General features: G+C 37.5%; 1 protein-coding gene across 8 annotated transcripts in view; it reads left to right on the top strand.

The window, feature by feature from the left end:
• Positions 1–368: 368 nt before the first annotated feature.
• The window catches only part of LOC103696916 (uncharacterized), a 52,114-nt gene continuing 33,400 nt past the window's right edge, over positions 369–19,082 (top strand). For 2 of the 8 annotated variants that reach the window (XM_088712776.2, XM_039114717.3), the window contains exons 1-5: positions 548–728; positions 5,199–5,408; positions 7,187–7,382; positions 13,728–13,808; positions 13,940–14,056. In XM_088712776.2, the coding sequence (XP_088568902.1) occupies positions 5,266–5,408; positions 7,187–7,382; positions 13,728–13,808; positions 13,940–14,056 (537 nt within the window). In that variant the 5' untranslated portion in view covers positions 548–728; positions 5,199–5,265. The other 6 variants (XM_088712777.2, XM_088712775.2, XM_039114718.3 and 3 more) reach the window with 5 other exon arrangements.

Below are 19,082 nucleotides of genomic sequence, written 5' to 3'. Positions count from 1 at the left end.
CTGATCACCACCGAATGTGGAACAAATCTCGTCGCCATCTCCTTCTGCCTCTGCTGTGGCTGACCTTGTCGTAGAATGCCCCCTCATTGTGCATCCCTTTTTTTTCTTAAGCTAAATATCTTTTATATGACAGAGTCTATTTTTATGATTTTTCTAGATGAATTTTAGAGTGGGTAGAGCTTTCTTTCTCATCTAGTTTTAATAGATACAAAAATAGAGATATCAGGGCGAACAGATATTATATACAAATTTTGCAACAATTCTAATTCAATACTGTCATGGAGCTATAATTTTGCGCATATAAATATCTCATGTCATATAATGTAACTGGTATAACCGATAAATTTCTTGCAATTCGTACTATACATAGGAGTTTGATAAGATAAATTATGTTCTACACAGTATGCACCATATGGCCATACATGTCACCATTATAGTAGCTTATTTTTATGGATCTTATTCATAGAGCACTTAAAAATGAGGGGCTGTGATTAGTGGTATTTCTCGGTTAGTTAATTATTAATTAGCTCGATCAAGATTTGGTGACGGGCGCTTGGTCCATTTTTGGGTGTTATAGCAAAATAAATTTTGGTTTCCGTTGTCGCCCAGATCTCCGCCAATCGCCCCCGTGCATCACCGTCATCGGCCACTCGTCGCCATTCTCTTCGATCGGCCACTCGTCGCCATTCTCCTTCTTTGTTTTCCAGCCATCCACAGCCTGCACGAAGGCAAGTCCCATACCCACCCCTCTCGACTTTTCCTCTTCCCCCTCTCTTGTTTTCCTTGTTTCCATCCTTATAGCTGATAAAATTTTGATTTTTTCCCCATTATTTTATGTCTGAGATCGAATTTTTGCCTTTCAACGGTAGGATTTCCGCAAATCTTTCTTTGTAGTTTATAGGAGTTTAATTGTGGGATATGTGCTCTTTCGAATAATCCCTTGCTGTTTGTCCGCTAACAGTTTGTGGAAATGACTGGAATTTTTTGGGGTGTTATTGTTTGCCTGATATTTGGGATTTTTAGGATGTTATTTCTGTATGTTGTTAACTAAAATTCTGTAACTTGATAGTGGGCGAAGAAAGTGATAAAATGTTCTAGTCTATAGTAATGCTGGTAACTGAGAAGTCGAGGAATTATTGCAGAAAAAAACCTAGAAATAGTCATCCATAGGAGGAAGGAGCTACTATAACCAGATTACTGCTATTGTGTCTCAAAGGTAAAATAATTGAGTTTAATCAGGCTGGTGATCCTGCATGTCTTATGAGGAGTATCACAATGCCTGGAAAGGAATCTGAAATTATATAGACTGGTTGTTGAACAAGTTCATTTGAGGTCTAAGGAAACTCAGAGACCATGGGTATAAAAATGATAATTATATGTTAAGAGAATAAGTTTGCAGCGAAAATTTCCCATTCACTGAAATAACGAGGATAACTAGAATGACTTTGCATCGAGGATTTTAAGCATGACTGTTATGGGTATGGGACTATGCGAGTTTTTCAAAATTTAGGCTTTTATATACAATATTGGTCTATTCCCCCTCTTTGTAGGCGTTGGTAGCGAAAGTTTTCTTTTGGGGATATCTGGAAGAATCTCATTCTTAACCACATTGGGAATCTGTTTTGGGTTGATTGGCCATATCGACATGAAAGATGAACAAAATGGAATGCATGGGTGTCTGTATACGAGGAAATAAGCCCTTGCTTTTATCCAAATGATTGATGTGCTAAGTTGATCTGCCATGTTCTTTGATATAAAACGATCATGATCTGATTCTGAAATGTTTGGCCCTTCTTGCATGAAATCTGAATGGCTAGAGCCTTCAAGTTTGGATGATTCTCTCCCAAGGATTTATTTCTATTTCACATTCAGTTGTTTTGTGATGGTGAATGTTTCCTATCATGCTACAGATGAAATGAAAAAAAGAAGGTTTGCAGGGATTCTCATTTGTGTTCATAAATGATTGATATTGGATGTTATGTGCTTCCGAATGGTTAATTTGGTGTATAATTATTATACATTTTTGTGGGTTAGATTCAAATGCTTGAATCCAGATGGAGCAAAAAAGCTTCCTTTCAGGTTAGGCAGGATCTGAATTCAAACTTGATAAATTGATCACATGCAAATTGGAAGTTAGGATTGTATGTTCTTTATGAATTCAAAATGCATGACTGATATTTAGTGCCGCGGTTCCAGGAATGTCCCACTGGTAAATAGATAGTGGTTGAATCCAGTTTTCTGCATGCCTAGAAGTGTCTCAAAACCATGGTCATCTACCTTCTATATTAATGATCATAGGTAGCAAGATGCATAACCGAAGAAGAAACTGCTAGTATTCTTGATTACCCTAGGTACGCTGCCATAAATATTACCTTCTAGAGCATCTGAAAACCAAACCACCTATGAACAAGTTAAGTGATGTTTTTGTGCCATGTAAGATGGATTATATCAAGGCAAGTGAGGAAGATACACGTTTCAATGGTAGGGATTATTTATCTTGCCATTGGAGGTGGTATTCATTAGTTAATAAAGTTGCATCTCATATGAAAATAATAGCTGTCATAGCCGGCAATCAATGCCATCATATGCTGCTTTCTTTGATGTCAGAATCTGCGAAGAAAGGTATCATAACTCCTGCTGGCTTCCTTGTCTTTTGAGTGCTCTGCTGTGGGTTTAGATTGAGGTCTTGGGGATAAGTGGAGGCAATATTCTATAATGAAGTTGATGCTAGAAGGGATGCTCCTTGTGAGATCTTTGCTTAAATTGAGGAGGGTATACCAACTCTTGTGATTGGAGGATCAGGGTGCTGTTTACGAACTATTGACCTTATGTTTGCAGACAAAAATAATATTCTTTGAAGCTTTTGTTTAGTTTACGGAGTAGGTTGAAGAGGTAGATGTAATCTTTTGCTTTTGTTTCTTTTGTTTAAAATTCGAATGTATATGTTGGTGCTCTTAACAAATGAGGGGGCCTCTGCCACTACTTTTCTTTTATTCTAGACTTCCAACTATGCCCAGACCAGTGGTATCCTTTCATGGAGTTTTTGAACCTCAATTATGGTAACAAACAAAGGTTTGAACTTTGGTGCACCCAAAAATTCAGTGTAGACACAAAAAGTATCTGAGTTTATCATGAAACCTAGGTTAAAATACTTTCTGATTTTATGATGACGGTTCACCAAATGTACAACCAGACATAGTCTACACAAAAACATAAAATTTTGAATTTCCAACATGTGCATTTATTTCATAAAAATCAAGTTGGGCAAATGAGAACTATGACAAATGGAAAGAAACTTGTCTAGCGTCCCTTGACCGCATACCCTAGTTATAGTTGAATTAAATATCATGCTGGTCTAAACTGACACCATGATAAGTAGAAACCAAGTAAACCAAACAATGAGGGAGAGAACTTCGGGAGACAAGAAAAATATACCAAAAGAAGACAAAATCACAAGGCGGCAAGATCATAAATTTGCTAAGATATTTGAAAGAATAAACATGAATTATACAAAGTTGAGTAACAGACACCTCATTGGTTCGTATTCATTATACAAATTGGCTAGTAATAAATAAAAATGGTGAGTAGGAAACAAATTTGCATTGCAAAGGGAGAGCTTCAAGAAAAGAAATCATGGCAAAAATTCCTGTGAAATTGTATAACAACAAAAACATGAAGACAATCAAGTATGGTAAGGTGTTCTCGATTACCAAATGTGAAAGAAAATCACAATATGGGTGCTTTACAACCAGATTCAGTCTACACTAAAACCTAAAATTTTGAATTTCCAACATGTGCATTTATCTGGCAAAAAATAATTCAGACAAACTTTACATAAAGACAGTCAAGTATGGTAACATGTGTGCTCGCTTTACACATGTTGGAATTCAGAAATTTAGGTTTTTGTGCAAACTAAATCTTGATTTGTTTATCTATCCTCACTAAAGTCAGCAAGCATTTGAACCCAAGTTTTGCAAGAAGTTTGGGAGAGGGAGCCTTGGTGCAAGAGTCAAGTTGCTCCATAATGACTTGGAGGTCATGAGTTCGAAACAGAGAAACACTCTCTCTATAGGTGGGGGTAAGGCTGCGTACATCTGATCCTTTCTAGACCCTACAATGGTGGGAGCCTCCTACACTGGACCGCCCCCTTTTTTTTAACAAGAGGTTTGGATAGTTTTCATTTGCGTATGCTGAATTTTAGGGTGTGTCGACATCCAAACTTTGTTGGTTCCCATAATTGAGGCTCAAAAACTCTATCAAAGAATATCACAAGTTTGATGCATGGTAAATAGCATTGACACTTATAACTTTTTCTTTACTTATGCACAAGTTTATAATCTATCTGCATCAAGGTTCTACTGTGCTGGTACCGAGCACCGTACCGGTTGTCTGGCGGCACGAGTCGGTACAGGCCGTGCCGGCCAGTACCGAGAGAAGAAACCTGTTAGAACCGGAGAAGAAAAAGTGAAAAAGAGAACGAACGGGAGAGGGAGGGATAAGGAGCGGCGGTGGACGCCGGCAGAGGGTCGCGGGGGCCGGCGGAGGTTGAGCGAAACAAGGGATGCGACTGCAGAATTTTTTTTTGGAATTTTAAGTTAAGTCGGCAAATCGCTTGCCACTTCACTTAACCGCGGCCTCCGCCAGCGTCATCCGCCGCTCCTTCTCCCTCCCTCCCCCGCTCGCTCTCTCTTTCTCTTCTTCTTCTCCGTCTCCGGCGGCGAACCATTTTCTACACTGGAGCCATACCAGTAAGCTACCGGTATGGCTCGGAACGGGCGAAACCGTCCGGTTCAGAACGATTCCGCATTTCTTGATCTACATATAACTTTTTCTTCAATTATGCACAAGTTTATAATCTATCACACATTCACGCCTAATTAATGCTTTGTAATTACAGTGTAGTAGAACATCATCATATATACTAAACTATGAAGAATTGGATTGTCAAAACACCTCACTAAAACTTTTTTGATGCATATATGTTACAAAAGTTAGAACTATGAAGTCTTCACAAAAATAGTATCATCTCTAATTGTCGATATTACATAAAATAATTACTAAAAATTATTATTTAAAACATTTTTTGTAATATTTGATGACCTTCAGGTCAATCAACATTTTTTTCTCTAGTGATCTCTTTCTGTATAACAAGGGACTATGTTATCTCATTGTTCATGCATGTGATCTAGAAACTGCAGTTGGATGACCATGCGAAGAAACAGAACGAACTACCTTGATGGTTAGAGGTTTGCACCATCTAAGGGAATGGAAAAGAAAAGAGCAAATGATGAGTTCGAACCAGGACCTATTCTGCCTTCACAATCAGTCGATAGGTTTGAATTTATAAAACAGGAACAGAACTCTTCAGAGGGCTTATCTACAAGCAGGTCTGCTAATGAACATGAGAGGTATGGGGTACACTATTTTGTTTGTTTCTATTAAATATTATCTGCATTTTTCCACTTAGAATGGATCAGAAGTATTGGATGTTTATATCATACGTTAAATAAAACCGACTATATTACAAGCTTTATGTTATTCCTGTATTTTCTTTTTCTAATTGGAAGAGTTGCCTTACACATAAATCACTACAAAAAGTATAGCCTACCGAAGGAACACATAACATGCCATTTTATTTAAGTAGGCACAGCTTTGTTTTCAGCCAAAGTTGTTTTGAACTCGGTAATGGTTGAGTTTTAAGCCAATATGGGCTTTCAGCAGAAACTGGTAGTGCAAAAAATTCACACAGCCTGTTTTGGAGTTGAAGAATATATGGGACATTTTAAAATATATTTGTCCTTAGGTACTCTCCCTGTTTTATTTATTTGCTGTGATGTATGATGGATTAGATATTTTCTTGTTTCGAGATTAATGTAAATACACATATTTAGTTCATAGGTACATAGGTTCGTCGTATCGGTACCGGCACGGTTCCGATTCGGACCGGTTTAAACCGGTACTGAACCGGAACAATCTTTCCTGCCGGAGCTGGGGAAGAAGAAGAGAACGAAAGAGCGAGCGGGGGAGGGAGGGAGGGAGGAGAGGAGAGGCCGCCTGCGGAGGGCCACGGGAGGGGCAGTGGAGGCCGGGGAGGGGGCGGCGGAGCCCGTTGGGGGGCGGGGGAGCCCGCGGGGGCGCGGGGGAGGCCAAGGCTGCGGCCGTGTCCCCTATTTCTTTCGAAACAGGGGACGCGGCTGTAGTTTTTTAATTTGAAGATTTTTAAGTAAAATCGGCAAATCGGTTGCCGGTTTCACTAAAAAATCTTCAAATTTAAAAATTTGAAAATTTTTAAGTGAAGCCGGCAACCGATTTGCCGACTTCACTTACAAATCCTTAAATTTTTTTTCGCGGCTGCGTCCCCTCTTTCGAAAGAAATAGGGGACGCGGCCTCGGCCTTTGCCGCGCCTCCGCGGGCTCCCCGGCCCGCTCGCGGGCTCCGCCGCCCCTCTGGCCTCCGCCGGCCCCCCGTGGCCCTCCACGGGCGGTGGAGGCCTCTCCTTCCTCCCTCTCTTCCCCGCTATCTCTCTCCTTCTCTTTGTCTTCTTCGATTCCTGTTGGGTTCGGCCCGTACCGGTTTGCACTGCTCCGGCGTACTGGTCACAGGCCGGACTGGTCCGAACCGGTCGATACAGGCCGATTCGTCAGACCATGATAGGTACAAAATGTTTACTTCAACTTATTAGCATGTCATTATTTCAGTAACCATTTCGTTAAGTTTAAAATCATCTGAATCCATATTATACTTAAATTTGCTGAGATAGAAACTTATACTTTACAAGGTACAAGAGAATTGTTTGTCGATGTAACTTCTAATACATCTTATTGTCTCATTTTTTTTCTTCCCTTATAACCTAATACTTATGCTGCATTATGATGAAAAGATTATAGTGACAGTTTGTTGGGAAAGCTGCTTCTTACAGGCAATTTATTTTAATGTTAGCGTATCTATTCAATTTAGTGAACTTTATCCAGTTATGGTCTCGTCATCTATCAAAAGGATGTTGTTTTCTGTACTGTAGATTAGGCACAATAGTTTTTTATTTGCTATGATTGCATAATGTTGGAAAACTTATATCTATTGCTCAATGTGCATGGGTTATATCTTCCTAATTCATGCATGTGTTGTAGTGTTTGTTTTCTTCGCCATCTTTCTTACCTCCAGCACATGGCTGTCAATTTCTTTCAGAGAAGAAAGGAGGATTAGAAAGTGGAGGAAAATAATAGGTGTTGGTGGGAGCGATTGGAAGCAATATGTTAGAAGAAAACCTCATGTGGTTAAAAAGCTTATAAGAAAGGGAATTCCTGATTGTTTGAGAGGACTTGTTTGGCAATTGATATCTGGAAGTCGAGATCTTCTGCTAATGAATCCAGGGGTTTATGAGGTATTCCACGTAGCATACATACTACTTTGTTTGCCTTAACATAATTCACTTATTGGAAATTCTTCTTTTTAATATCTCAAACTCGATTGATGGAATGTTTTACATTTTTATGGCCAAAAAATTATAATATAAAATAGATTGTTCTTTGTGTCATGTTGAGGTAAAGATAATAACTCAAACTTAAAACAAGTCCAATTTAACATATTTATTGTAGCGTGATATCACTTAGTTAACTCCGCCTATGTTTTGTGTATAGTAGGTCCCAAGCCCAGCTAAAGGAGGGCTATGGTAAGTTGATGGCTAGCATAAAACTAGTCGTATGCTATGAATATGAATCCATAAAAGAAAGCCTACGGGGCATTCCCTAATAGCGACATGCTGCATCACATCCTGAATATGTTTGAAAGTGAGGGTTAACCAGGGTGTTCCCTAGAAACGATGTGCTACATCAGCGTTCGGATGTGGTGAGAAGTAAGGAAGTGTTCTCACACTTTAATGGATGGATGTGGGTAAAGAAATTAGTTAGGAAAGTAGAATACTTTTAGTAACTTGGAATATAAGGTCATTGATAGGAAAATTTACGGAACTAATAGATACAAGATAAAGAGGAAAATTAACACAGCTTACCTATAAGAGATTAAGTGGATAGGAGAAAAAGCAAAGAAAGTTGGTAAGACGGGTTACAAACTTTTGTATACTCGGAAAGATAGGAATAAAAATAGAGCAAGAATTATTGTAGTCAAGAATTTAAAAGATGAGGTTGTAGATATTAAAAGAGTAGGAGAGAAAAATCTAGATAAAATTAGTGTTTGGAGAGGAGTCTCTTAATAGCATAAGTACTTGGAAAGATAGGAATAAAAATAGAGCAAAAATTATTATAGACAAAAATTTAAAAGATGAGGTCAGGGTATGCTGTTCCGGCTGGTACGAACCAGTCCGGACTGGGACCGGTACCGGTACCGGATCAGCGTGGGATCCGGTATCGGAAGTTTTTCAGTGAAAACTGGCCGGTAGGATTGTCGTACCGGTACGGAACCGGTACGGAATCGGTACGGATCGATACAGGATCGGTACGTACCGGTCCGGGCCACCATCGGTACACTGACTGGTACCAGTACAGTGGACTTTGGATGAGGTTGTAGATATTAAGAGAGTAGGAGAGGAGTCTCTTAATAGCATTAGTGTTTATGCTCCTCAAGTAGGATTGGATGATTTTAGAAGGCAATGCTTTTGGAAGGACATGGATAGACTAATTCAAGATATCGGAGGAGATTTGAATGGCTATATGGAAAAATATAATGTAGATTTTGAAAGGATGCATGGAGGTTACGGTTTTAGAGATAGGGTCAAGGAGGGAAATGCCATTCTAGAGCTCATGAGTTTTAGCTAACACATGCTTTAAAAAGGACTCTCGCGATAACTTTTAAAAATGGACATAATACTAGTCAATTAGATTTCTTCCTCGCTTAAAAGACTGATTGAGGTTGGTGTAAAGATTCTAAAGTTATATGGGGTAAGAGTTTAACCATCATAGATTGGTAGTTTTAGTATGTAGATTAGGAAATGAAAGAGAACTAAACAAAATAGGAATCCAAGGACTTGGTAGTGGATTTTGTGAGGAGTCAGTGTACCGATGGCGGCCCGGACCGGTACGTACCGATCCTTTAGTCATCGTTGTATTAAATCCTCGAGCCATATTATGAAATTTTGGGAGAGGGTGATTAATTACAGATTAAGGTGTGACAAAAATATCAAAAAAATAATTTGGTTTTATGCCAGAAAGGTTGAGTATGATGCCTATTTTTCTCCTTTTAGAGGTTAATGGAGAAATACAGAGAAAAAGAACAAGATCTCGTTATCATTTTTATTGATTTAGAGAACGCATATTATAAGTCCCTAGATAAGTCTTATGGTAGTATTAGAAAAGAGGTGAATTTCGATTACTTTAGTTATATAATGTGATAAAGGTTGTGTATAATGGAGTTGCTACTCATGTGAGAACTACTGGTGGTAATATTAGCGAGTTTACAAGCACAATAGATCTAGTCCAAGGATCTGTTCCAAGTCGTTATCTTTTTCTGCTAGTTATGGATGAGCTTACTAGGCATATTCAAAATAACATTCCTTTACGCATGCTATTTGTGGATGATACAATCTTAGTGGGTAAAACTAAGATTGCAGTTAATCATAAGTTAGAAACTTGGAATTATGCAGGAGTATTAGAATTTTATGGTTTCAGGTTAAGTAGAACCAAGAAATATATGGAATATAATTTTAGTGAATCCTCTTAGAACATATAAATCCACCCGATTGATAAACACTCGAACCGAAGTTGCCCACCCCGCTTTGGGCACATGGACTCAAGAACCACCGCTTTTGGAAATCTAGAAATAGAGATAAAAATGGAGTGAAAATTGAGGATTATAAAGTTTCTAAGAGTGATTAGTTTTTGGTATTAGGACCAGGTATCCATAACGAAGGGAAGATTGAAGATGATGTTATCTATAGATTAAAGCAATATAGGTAAAATAGAGAAGTGCAAGTGAGATATTATGTGTTTATAGGATACCTGCCAAGTTGAAGAAAAAATTTTATAGGAGAGCCATACGGTCAGCTATGCTTTGTGGTACAGAATGTTGGATAGTTAGAAAATAATATGTGCACCGAATAAGTGTGGTCGAAATAAGATTGTTGAGATAGATATGTGGTAGTATAAGAAAATATAAAATAAGAAATAAAGTTACTCGTAAAAAATGGTAGAGGTAGCACCAATTGAGGATAAATTGAGAGAAAGATGACATAGGTGGTTTGGACATTACAATGTAGGCTGAGAAATGCCCTGGTCAGTAGGAGTGATTTGATACATGTAGAAGAGTAGTGGAAGTAGACTGAAAATCATATGTGATGAAGTAGTAAGGAAGTACTTGATATCACTGCATTGGTTACTTTTGGAATCCTAACTAGTTTTGGAATTTAAGCTTAGTTGAGTTGAGTGGAGTTGTGATATCATTTAGTTACTTTTGGAATCAAAATCTTCTGTAACAAAATCAAATGAAAAAATGGGTCTAGGAATCTCTATGTAAACCTCTTCTGACCAATGTATTAAAAAATAGGTGTGATAGTAGATAGCAGATAGCAGGTACTATGTATCCAAAGCATGTTACTAAAACACATTATTATTTTTTCCAAGTATCGAAAATTAATATTCTATGTCAACTTCATGCAAAAAATAATGAAAACAATCAAGTGCAAAGCTATAAAATATCATCAACCGAGCACCGTAGGATCATGTCAACGTCCATATAATGTTAAGATCCACAATCTAATGACAAATATAAAAAATACATCTCTCATAAGATGAAAATTTCCATAATCACATAACGTCAACCATAAAATAAAGATGCCTTTAATGATATAAAATCAACTGTAGAAGAAAGATGTGCACAATCATATAACATAATCTACAAACAAAACATCATTATCGATAGATAATAGACTTTACTGGAGTTTAGATAAAAAGGTCAAATGACAAATTGATGATTGACTATCTCAATGATCAATCATCGTCTGCCACTTCTAGGAGGTCTGCTTCTTAAGCATCAAAACTAGAGGTTCCCAAGTCATCTGATTGGAAATTGCTCCAGCCCGCTATGGAACAAATCACCTCTTTAAAACGTATTGTATGTCAGCTGCTATAGCATGTTTTTGCCCGATATATTTTATACTTTATAGCAAGCACATATAGCATTGCTAGGGTACTTAGCATGTCAGTTTCGGACCACTTGGCCACTATAATAGCCATATTGGCTGATTTCTAAAGCAATGATTTTGACATAGATAAGGGAAATTCTATGATTTTGTAATAAGTTTTGTTCATGACAATTTGTTTTTAGATTGGCTTATATGATTTGTCAATTTGTTGTGGCTAGCCAGCCTCACCACACGGACAATGGACTCTATATGCCAAATTCATTGCTCTGCTTCTCTTTTCTTTACACAATGTTGCATCTTATAAAAAGAGTAGTCTTTTTTTTTTATCACTGTCCTTCCATCTGGTGGAGTGCTACATGTTGTTATTATTGAGTCCACCATGCACAATCCTTGGGCCATCTAATTTCTGAAGAAGTTTAATTCTAGTTATAACTGATAGCCATGTGCATAGAATATGGCTGTAGGAGAAGTATTCTGAATTCTGATATCAATTTACAGTTACAAAGGTGATGCAGAAAACTGCACCAACTACCAATTAGTTGAAGCTTGTTATTGAGAAATGAATAAGAAAATTACTGTTTGTTTCTAACAGCTGATAATGCTGTAGCCAAGAAGGTCTGCTGCCATGCCATTTCCTTCCCTCCATGAGGTGCTAAAATAATAATAGAGAGCGTTGACTTGGAAAAATCTTATGAGTAATTTTGCAGGGAATTAGGTGGATTTTTTTAAGGATGGAATATCTTAATACCGTTAAAGAAATTTTAATGCCATGCAGAAGGGGAGGTTAGTCATTTCAAAGAGCAAGGATTAGTGAATTTTGAATCCTAGATTGGTTTTACATAAAGGCTCTATCTTAGAATGTATAATAATTTGATAATTGTGAAGTTGAAGCAGCTACTACTTCTAAGGAGGCCTTGGAAGTTGATGAGATGAGAGTAGTTATGAATGCTAAATTTGAATCATGATGGGAAGATTTGGACTATTGGGGCATAGAAATCATTAGAACTTGAAGAAGTACATGAAGTACTGTTTTGCTCTCTCTTTTTTGTTTTAAGTGGCTACATATAAAGCAAAGTTTTCATCTCGATACTGGTTTGCCTCAGTATCGGGCACCCATCAATTTGATGTATAAAATCCTTAAAATCATGGTTGTATGGCGAATGCAGTGGTAAGGATGGGTGCAGGGGGTGGGGGAGTTGAGTGGGGGAGCAGCTGTTGCAATGGGGATAAAGCTGATGGTTGTCAGGTGGAGGGGTGACGGTGACAGACAGCAGAAGAAGTAAAGGTGGTGTGTGTGTGGGTGGGAGAGAGAGAGAGAGATAGAGAGGTAGAGAGAGCGGTGGCAGAGTGGATGGCACCCGAACCACCTCTAGCGGCACAGAGTCCTTGGTGTCAGTAGGGTGGGGGTCAAAGGTGGCTAAACAGACAGCAGGGCAGTTGAGTGCATGCAAGAGAGAGAGAGAGAGAGAGGGAGCAGTGACATTGGCAGAAACAGAGCAGCAGAGAGGGAAAAGGGAAATGGAGCTTCTTCGGGAGGTCGTTTGCCAATAGGATAAGAGATTAAGGGTCAGAGAAGAGATAAATATGGGGCATTTTTTTTGATGATCAGATGCTTATTTTATGTCAAGATATTAGGAAGTGTGTTGTTTATGAAGTTGATCTGGACTTTTATCTCAGGATAAACCGATGCCTTGGTGTATCTTTGTATCAGCCACCTATTGCAATGGATCATGAGATATAGTCTTTTGAAACCTGTATGAAATTGAGGCTCAAAATTAGAATGTGTGGCAAAGGTACTTATTTTATTTGGTTAAATTATACTGCATACATAAACAAAGAATTAAATTGAGATTTTCATTTCAGAATAAAGGGGGATAGATGAGATGGAAACGAATAAGGATGCTCAAAAATTGTGTAATCACTGCATGCAATTCAGAATGTCAAAATCTTGTAGCATGATGGTACAATTGACACTATTATTTGGATTGGAGTATTGGTTTTATGGAATGTAGATGATCCATACATAAGTTCCCTTTATTCTCAAAAAAAAAAGGGGAAATAGTAACATAATATGAGCATTGCAAAGACAAAAGTATTTAAGCATTATATAGTGGAACAAGTAGTGTTCATAGCTGGGGCATAATCAGAAATTCAAATGTGAATTTAAAGGACACAGTAATGAAAATTGAGTAATATGTTCCACATGTATACAACAAAGGACTAAAGGAGCCTCTAGTAAAGACAAATGTTCAAATTTTGCATGAGAGCATCAAGAATGTGATTACTCAACTTTTGAAAAATTCAGTGAAAGTTTTGACAATGGTTTTTGAAATTTTTGGATCCACAAGAGATGTGGTCCTTAAATGGAACAAACAATTAAGAGATTTAAGAAATTGACGAATAGATTAGATGAGGCTTGTTGTACTCATGTTATTGTTTGGGAATTTTTTTCCTTTTTTTGATATCTTTCTTATATTAAACTTTCTATTTTTTCTCCTTTTCAGTTTGTTAATAACATGCTTATTGCTAATTATTTTGCTGCAGCAACTAGTGATATATGAGACATCAGCATCAGAGTTGGATATAATTCGTGACATATCTCGAACTTTTCCTTCTCATGTTTTCTTTCAACAGAGGCATGGACCAGGCCAAAGGTCCCTATACAATGTTCTGAAGGCATACTCTGTGTATGACAGGGATGTTGGATATGTTCAGGTTTGAATTGAAATAGTCAACCCTGCTGTTTGGCTACTGCTTAGCAAGGGATCAGCTAAAATGCAAGAACTTGCCACTCCATCACATTGAAATTGTTAGGATATCACTTGATGCAGCTAACTGTATTGCAGGGGATGGGATTTTTAGCAGGCTTGTTGCTTCTTTATATGAGCGAAGAAGATGCATTTTGGCTACTAGTTGCTTTGTTGAAGGGGGCTGTTCATGCACCCATGGAAGGCTTATATCTGGTACTTCATTCTTTTGTAAATACTCATGTTTCTTGTGATGTGTTATAGACTTGTTTTTGCTTTTATGTGAATACTTTATCTACTTGAATACTTTATCCACTTGATATATATTTGCACTGCCTAGTTAAAGTGCACAAGCATATGCACGAGGAACAAATACCCTGTAAAAGAGAAAACAATTTCACAAATTCAAGGAGGATTGTGAAAAATTTAGATTATTAGTTTCAAATAAATTTGGGTTGATGATGTTTTGGATCAAAATACTTAAATCGAAATCTAGTTCAATTGAAGAAAAGGTCAATTAAAATCCTGTTCCAACTATTTGGTTCAGATGGATTCAATGTATTAAAAAGTGGATAACAGGTACGCAGTTGCCAAGGGGGTTTCATAGCAAATAGCAGATAGTTGGATGTTATAAGGGGTGCTATGAACCCAAAGCGTTCTGTTAAAACATATCAATGTTTTTTCCTATTATCATAAATCAATACTTTACATCAACTTCATGCAAAAAAAGTAAAAAGAAAAATCAAGACAAGCTATAAAACATTATTGACCTAACATCATAAAATCATATCAACGCTCATATAAAGGTCAACAATCTAACGACAAATATTATCATCTTCCCTTTATATAATATCAATGTCTGGTGAGCTAAGTGGTGTGTCAGCTGTGCCGATAAGAGAGCTTTGGTGTTGGATCTTTGGTGGCATAGTGCTTCGAAGGATGCCTTGTTCTTTTCCACTCTCCGTTCTTCTCATCTTCTTTACCCCTCTTCGTTCGGTGAGGGCACCAAGTAAGTTAAGTGGCCCTTCTTTTAATACACACCAATAGGTCACATTACTGCTTAAATTGCTGAATTGGTCCAATTAGAACCAGTCCAACCTATTTTGCAACATAGTGCCATAAGTGTAGCAGCTGCCACAGTAGCTATTCACCCATCATATCGGGCATTATAGGCCCTGGCGCTATATGAGGCTGCCATGGCACATAGCATACTGGTTTAGTTTCGAAAGCAGTACAGTGGCTGCTATGGCTGATTTTTTGAAACTAGGGATTTAATTGGATCATTTATTAGTAGATTTCATGTTGGAAGTGGGTATATCCAATCCACTTGTTTGGGTAGATCCAATCCACTTGTTACCTTATTTGGATGGCTAGGTTACTGGGGTAAATGCTTTAGTGTTTTTTGACACTGAGTATGCAAGAGAAAATATGAAAGGTTTTTGTTACAATCACGTTGCCTTCTTGTTAGTAATGGTTTTTTTTTTCCTTTAATGAACCAATAATGTGCTCAATTATATGCTGTCATATTTTATATTTCATTGAACTCAAGCACATCAAGATTTTCTCTGTTTAACTAAATAGTAATGGTTGTTTATATTTTTTTAACCTTTCATTGTTGACACTTGACAGAGTACTAAAGTGAAGGAGACAATGCCAGTACTTTGTAGACATGTTTGGTGTTACTTAAAAAGAGTATTGGTAAAGCAAACATTTTCTTCCTAGAAAATATAAGTATTGGTAACAATATATGAGAAGTGCTTCTACAAAAAGAAAAAAATTAAATGTGCTCCTAGGAGAAGCTAGAAAATCTAGGTGCTGGCTTCTCCTTTTTTGACAACTTTTTAAAAGGTAGAGGCAACGCCAAACATGCCCTTTACTTTTATCTCCATACACTTTTGAGTAGAATTATACATATACAAATAGATAGGAGTGAAAATATACCAACAACGAAGTTATAAATAATCAAAGTTTTTAAAGCCAAGATCTCAATCATCTTGATGGGTGGCTGGACCTGAGATGATCCAAGATCTTGGTTTATTTAGCTATGGAATATAGTTAATTTTGAGGAATTGAGATTTTCCGAGATCTTGTCAAATATTTTATGACTAAGATGTCAAAAGCTCGGCCAATATGGTAAATCCAAAATTGGCAACTATATTTAGGTAGTGAATTTGAAATTTATTTCTTAAAATTCTATTTAAAAAAGATAAAAGGGTGATTGAAAAAATATCAGCCAATATGGTTATATTTGCGTCAGCCAATATTTTAGGATTTATTAGTTTTAGCTGCCAAAATATGTCTGAGATATGTGTGTTAGGAGATACCCAATATCGATAATAACTGAGATCTCGACCAAGATGAAAACCTTGTAAAAAATAAGTCACTGACCAGGAAGGGTGAAATCTTGAGAGGAGAGATAGAAAGCCATCCGATAAGGAAGATTGGAGTTTAAGAAAAAAATTAAAAGTGTTTAAAAGTCACTAAGTTTGTAAACACTGTGGGACTGGATGTTGAGAGGAAAATAATATAGTATAGGAGGTCTCTCCTAAGTTACTTGGTACCCAATTAGTGATAATTAGATGGGATCCCATTTGTTAGTAAATTTAATTTAGAGAAAATTTGAACCCATAACTTTCAGCAGCCTTGTCTCTCTTATCACATTAATTAACCATTTAACTAGACAGTTATAAATAAATTTGTCAATAATATATATTAGAATTAACATGTTTTAATAATCATTTTCCTCGCTAAATGAATTACTTTCAATCCAAACATGTTAGTGCAATAGTACTATAGTTGGGACTTCGTAACAAACACCCCAATCAAATCGTGGTCCTCCCCTGCTTCGTTCCAAGTTATAACTAATCTAGTTTGGCATCTTGCTATAGTTATTTACTAATTATATCTTGGTCTGTTGTACCACCCCATTCTGTCCGGTACGGGGCGTACCATACCGTACCAAGAGAAAACTAGTACGAAACTCAACTTCAAATCGGTACAAGCCCCATACCGTCCCATATTGAGTTATACCACCCCGTATCGTGGCGTACCGACTTATATTTGAGGCGTACCAAGATGCATGCCGACCCACACCGAAGCATACCGACCTATATTGAGGCCTACCGAGATAAAAATTGAGAAAAATATTAGAGAACTATTTCGATACAAGATGCATGCCATACCGTACCGACGTATCATACAAAACCGGTAAAGTATCGATACAGTACCCGGTACCGAGATTGCGGACCTTGATTTATATTGCTCTTCTCTTTCCATTTTAAGTGGGAACTGTTGCTCATTGATGATATTTATTGACACTAGCCAATAAGCGATATCACAAGCATACATAACGCATTGACAGTGGAATCCAAAGAATTCAAGGTCCTCACCTCTTTCTCCTATCCTTTTCTTCCTTCCCTCTATTTCTCCCCTTCTTTTATTAGTTGGATGCTTCCGACCATGTTCTTTTTCATTTTATTTGCTAATGAAATTTTTGGTGGATTCCCTACTGTTATCGCGGAAAGTAGAGAATTAAGTTTTTTGAGAGCATTAACCCAAGCAGTGCCTGTTGACAATCATTTCTATATCTGGCATTAGCATCTGTCTCCTCGTTCCCATCTGTTGCCCAAGGTGACAAGCCAAGAGGGGGGGTGAATTGGTTTCTTTTAAATTTAACTAACTTAAGTTAAATGAATGATTAGTAAGCTAAAACAAATCACAATACAAACAACACAAAGTATAGTGGTTCGGTGCTCTCCTTAGCACCTACGTCCACTCCCCAAGCGATCCCTTGGGAATTCACTATAATTCCGCGGATTACAGTTGGATTGTTTTCCGGGCTCACAATCTAAAAATCTTTACACTTTGGTTTTCCGGGTTCACCAAAAACCTATGTTGGTTTTACGGGCTCACCAACGAACCTTTACAATTGGTTTTCCGGGTTCACCAATCAACCTATTCCGTTGGTTTTGCGGGCTAACCAACCAACCTTTACAAGTAGTTTAATAAACAAAGAAAGAAGATTTAAACTCCTAAATGAGCAAATGAAGCAATATAAACTACAATGAAGAGTTTAGAAAGTATTTATCGCTTGTAGTGACTTCTCTCTTCTTTGTCAAGGATGCTTCACTCTTCAAGGGAGGATGGAGCTCTAGATGACTCTTTGAATCTGCTCAACCCCTTTCTTTGATTCTTGAATGAAGCACTTGGATGAAGAAGATTAGGGCACTTTCTCTTTCTTGTGTACTCTTTGATATTCTTTGGAAAGATTGTTCTATCTGATGAATAGTGCCCCTTTAAATAGTTTCCTACCTCCATTGGACAAGCCCCAATGGTTAGAATTCAAAAACTAGCCGTTACTCACTTTTGGAAGGACAAAAAGTACATCTGCAGAACTAGCCGTTATGCTTCAGCCCGTGTTTGGGTCGGCTCAACCTGTCCTTGGGTCGACCCAACTTTCACTTGGGTCGACTCAAACATTCCTTGGGTCGACTTAAACATTCTTTGGGTCGACTCAAAGTTCACTTAGGTCGACTCAACTTCTTCTTGGGTCGACCCTAACAGGGTTTCCAGAGAACCTTTTTTGTCTTCTTTTCTGTCTTGCTTTTGGGTCGACCCTCTCAGGGTTTGGGTCGACTCAAGCTTGGGTCGACTCAACTACTTCTTGGGTCGACCCTCTCAGTAAATCCAGAGAACCATTTTTCTGTCTTGTTTTGAGGATCTTGATCCTTGGGTCGACTCATGCTTTCCTTGGGTCGACCCAACTCACTGTTCATCTTTGCCATTTTTGCAGAAGTGTGCCAAATGTTTTCTTGATGTGCCGGGGTCGACTCAATCCACACTGTGCTGCATCTCAAGGTTAGATTCATTCAAATGAACAATGAAATGTATCTATATCAATTAATACAAAATATACTGAGAGTAATAAACTTATAAATGAAGTATCGATTTAACTTATAACATACTCTAGATAATTGCTTGTTAATCATCAAAATAACACTATCATCCTCAATCTCCCCCTTTTTGATGATTACAAAGTAAAGAGTATGAGCCTATTGATTCTTATCTTAAATTCAGTTTTTGAAAGGGTTTAACTTGCTGAATTTCAGCTTTTCATATATAAGAGTGAAGTCTCCCCCTATATCATTTAAATGTTGCCAATTTGACTTTTTGTGTTACTCCCCCTTTCATTTATAATTCATTAAAGATGAAACTCCAAAAATTTGAGATAAAACATGAGTTT

The sequence above is a fragment of the Phoenix dactylifera genome, chromosome 16 (genome assembly GCF_051530095.1).
Source record: "Phoenix dactylifera cultivar Ajwa chromosome 16, Ajwa_hap1_PhDact_Kaust_v1.1, whole genome shotgun sequence".
NCBI classification, from domain to species: domain Eukaryota; kingdom Viridiplantae; phylum Streptophyta; class Magnoliopsida; order Arecales; family Arecaceae; genus Phoenix; species Phoenix dactylifera.
Note: the sequence above shows the minus strand (reverse complement) of the source record. Positions and strands in the feature narration are given on the sequence as shown.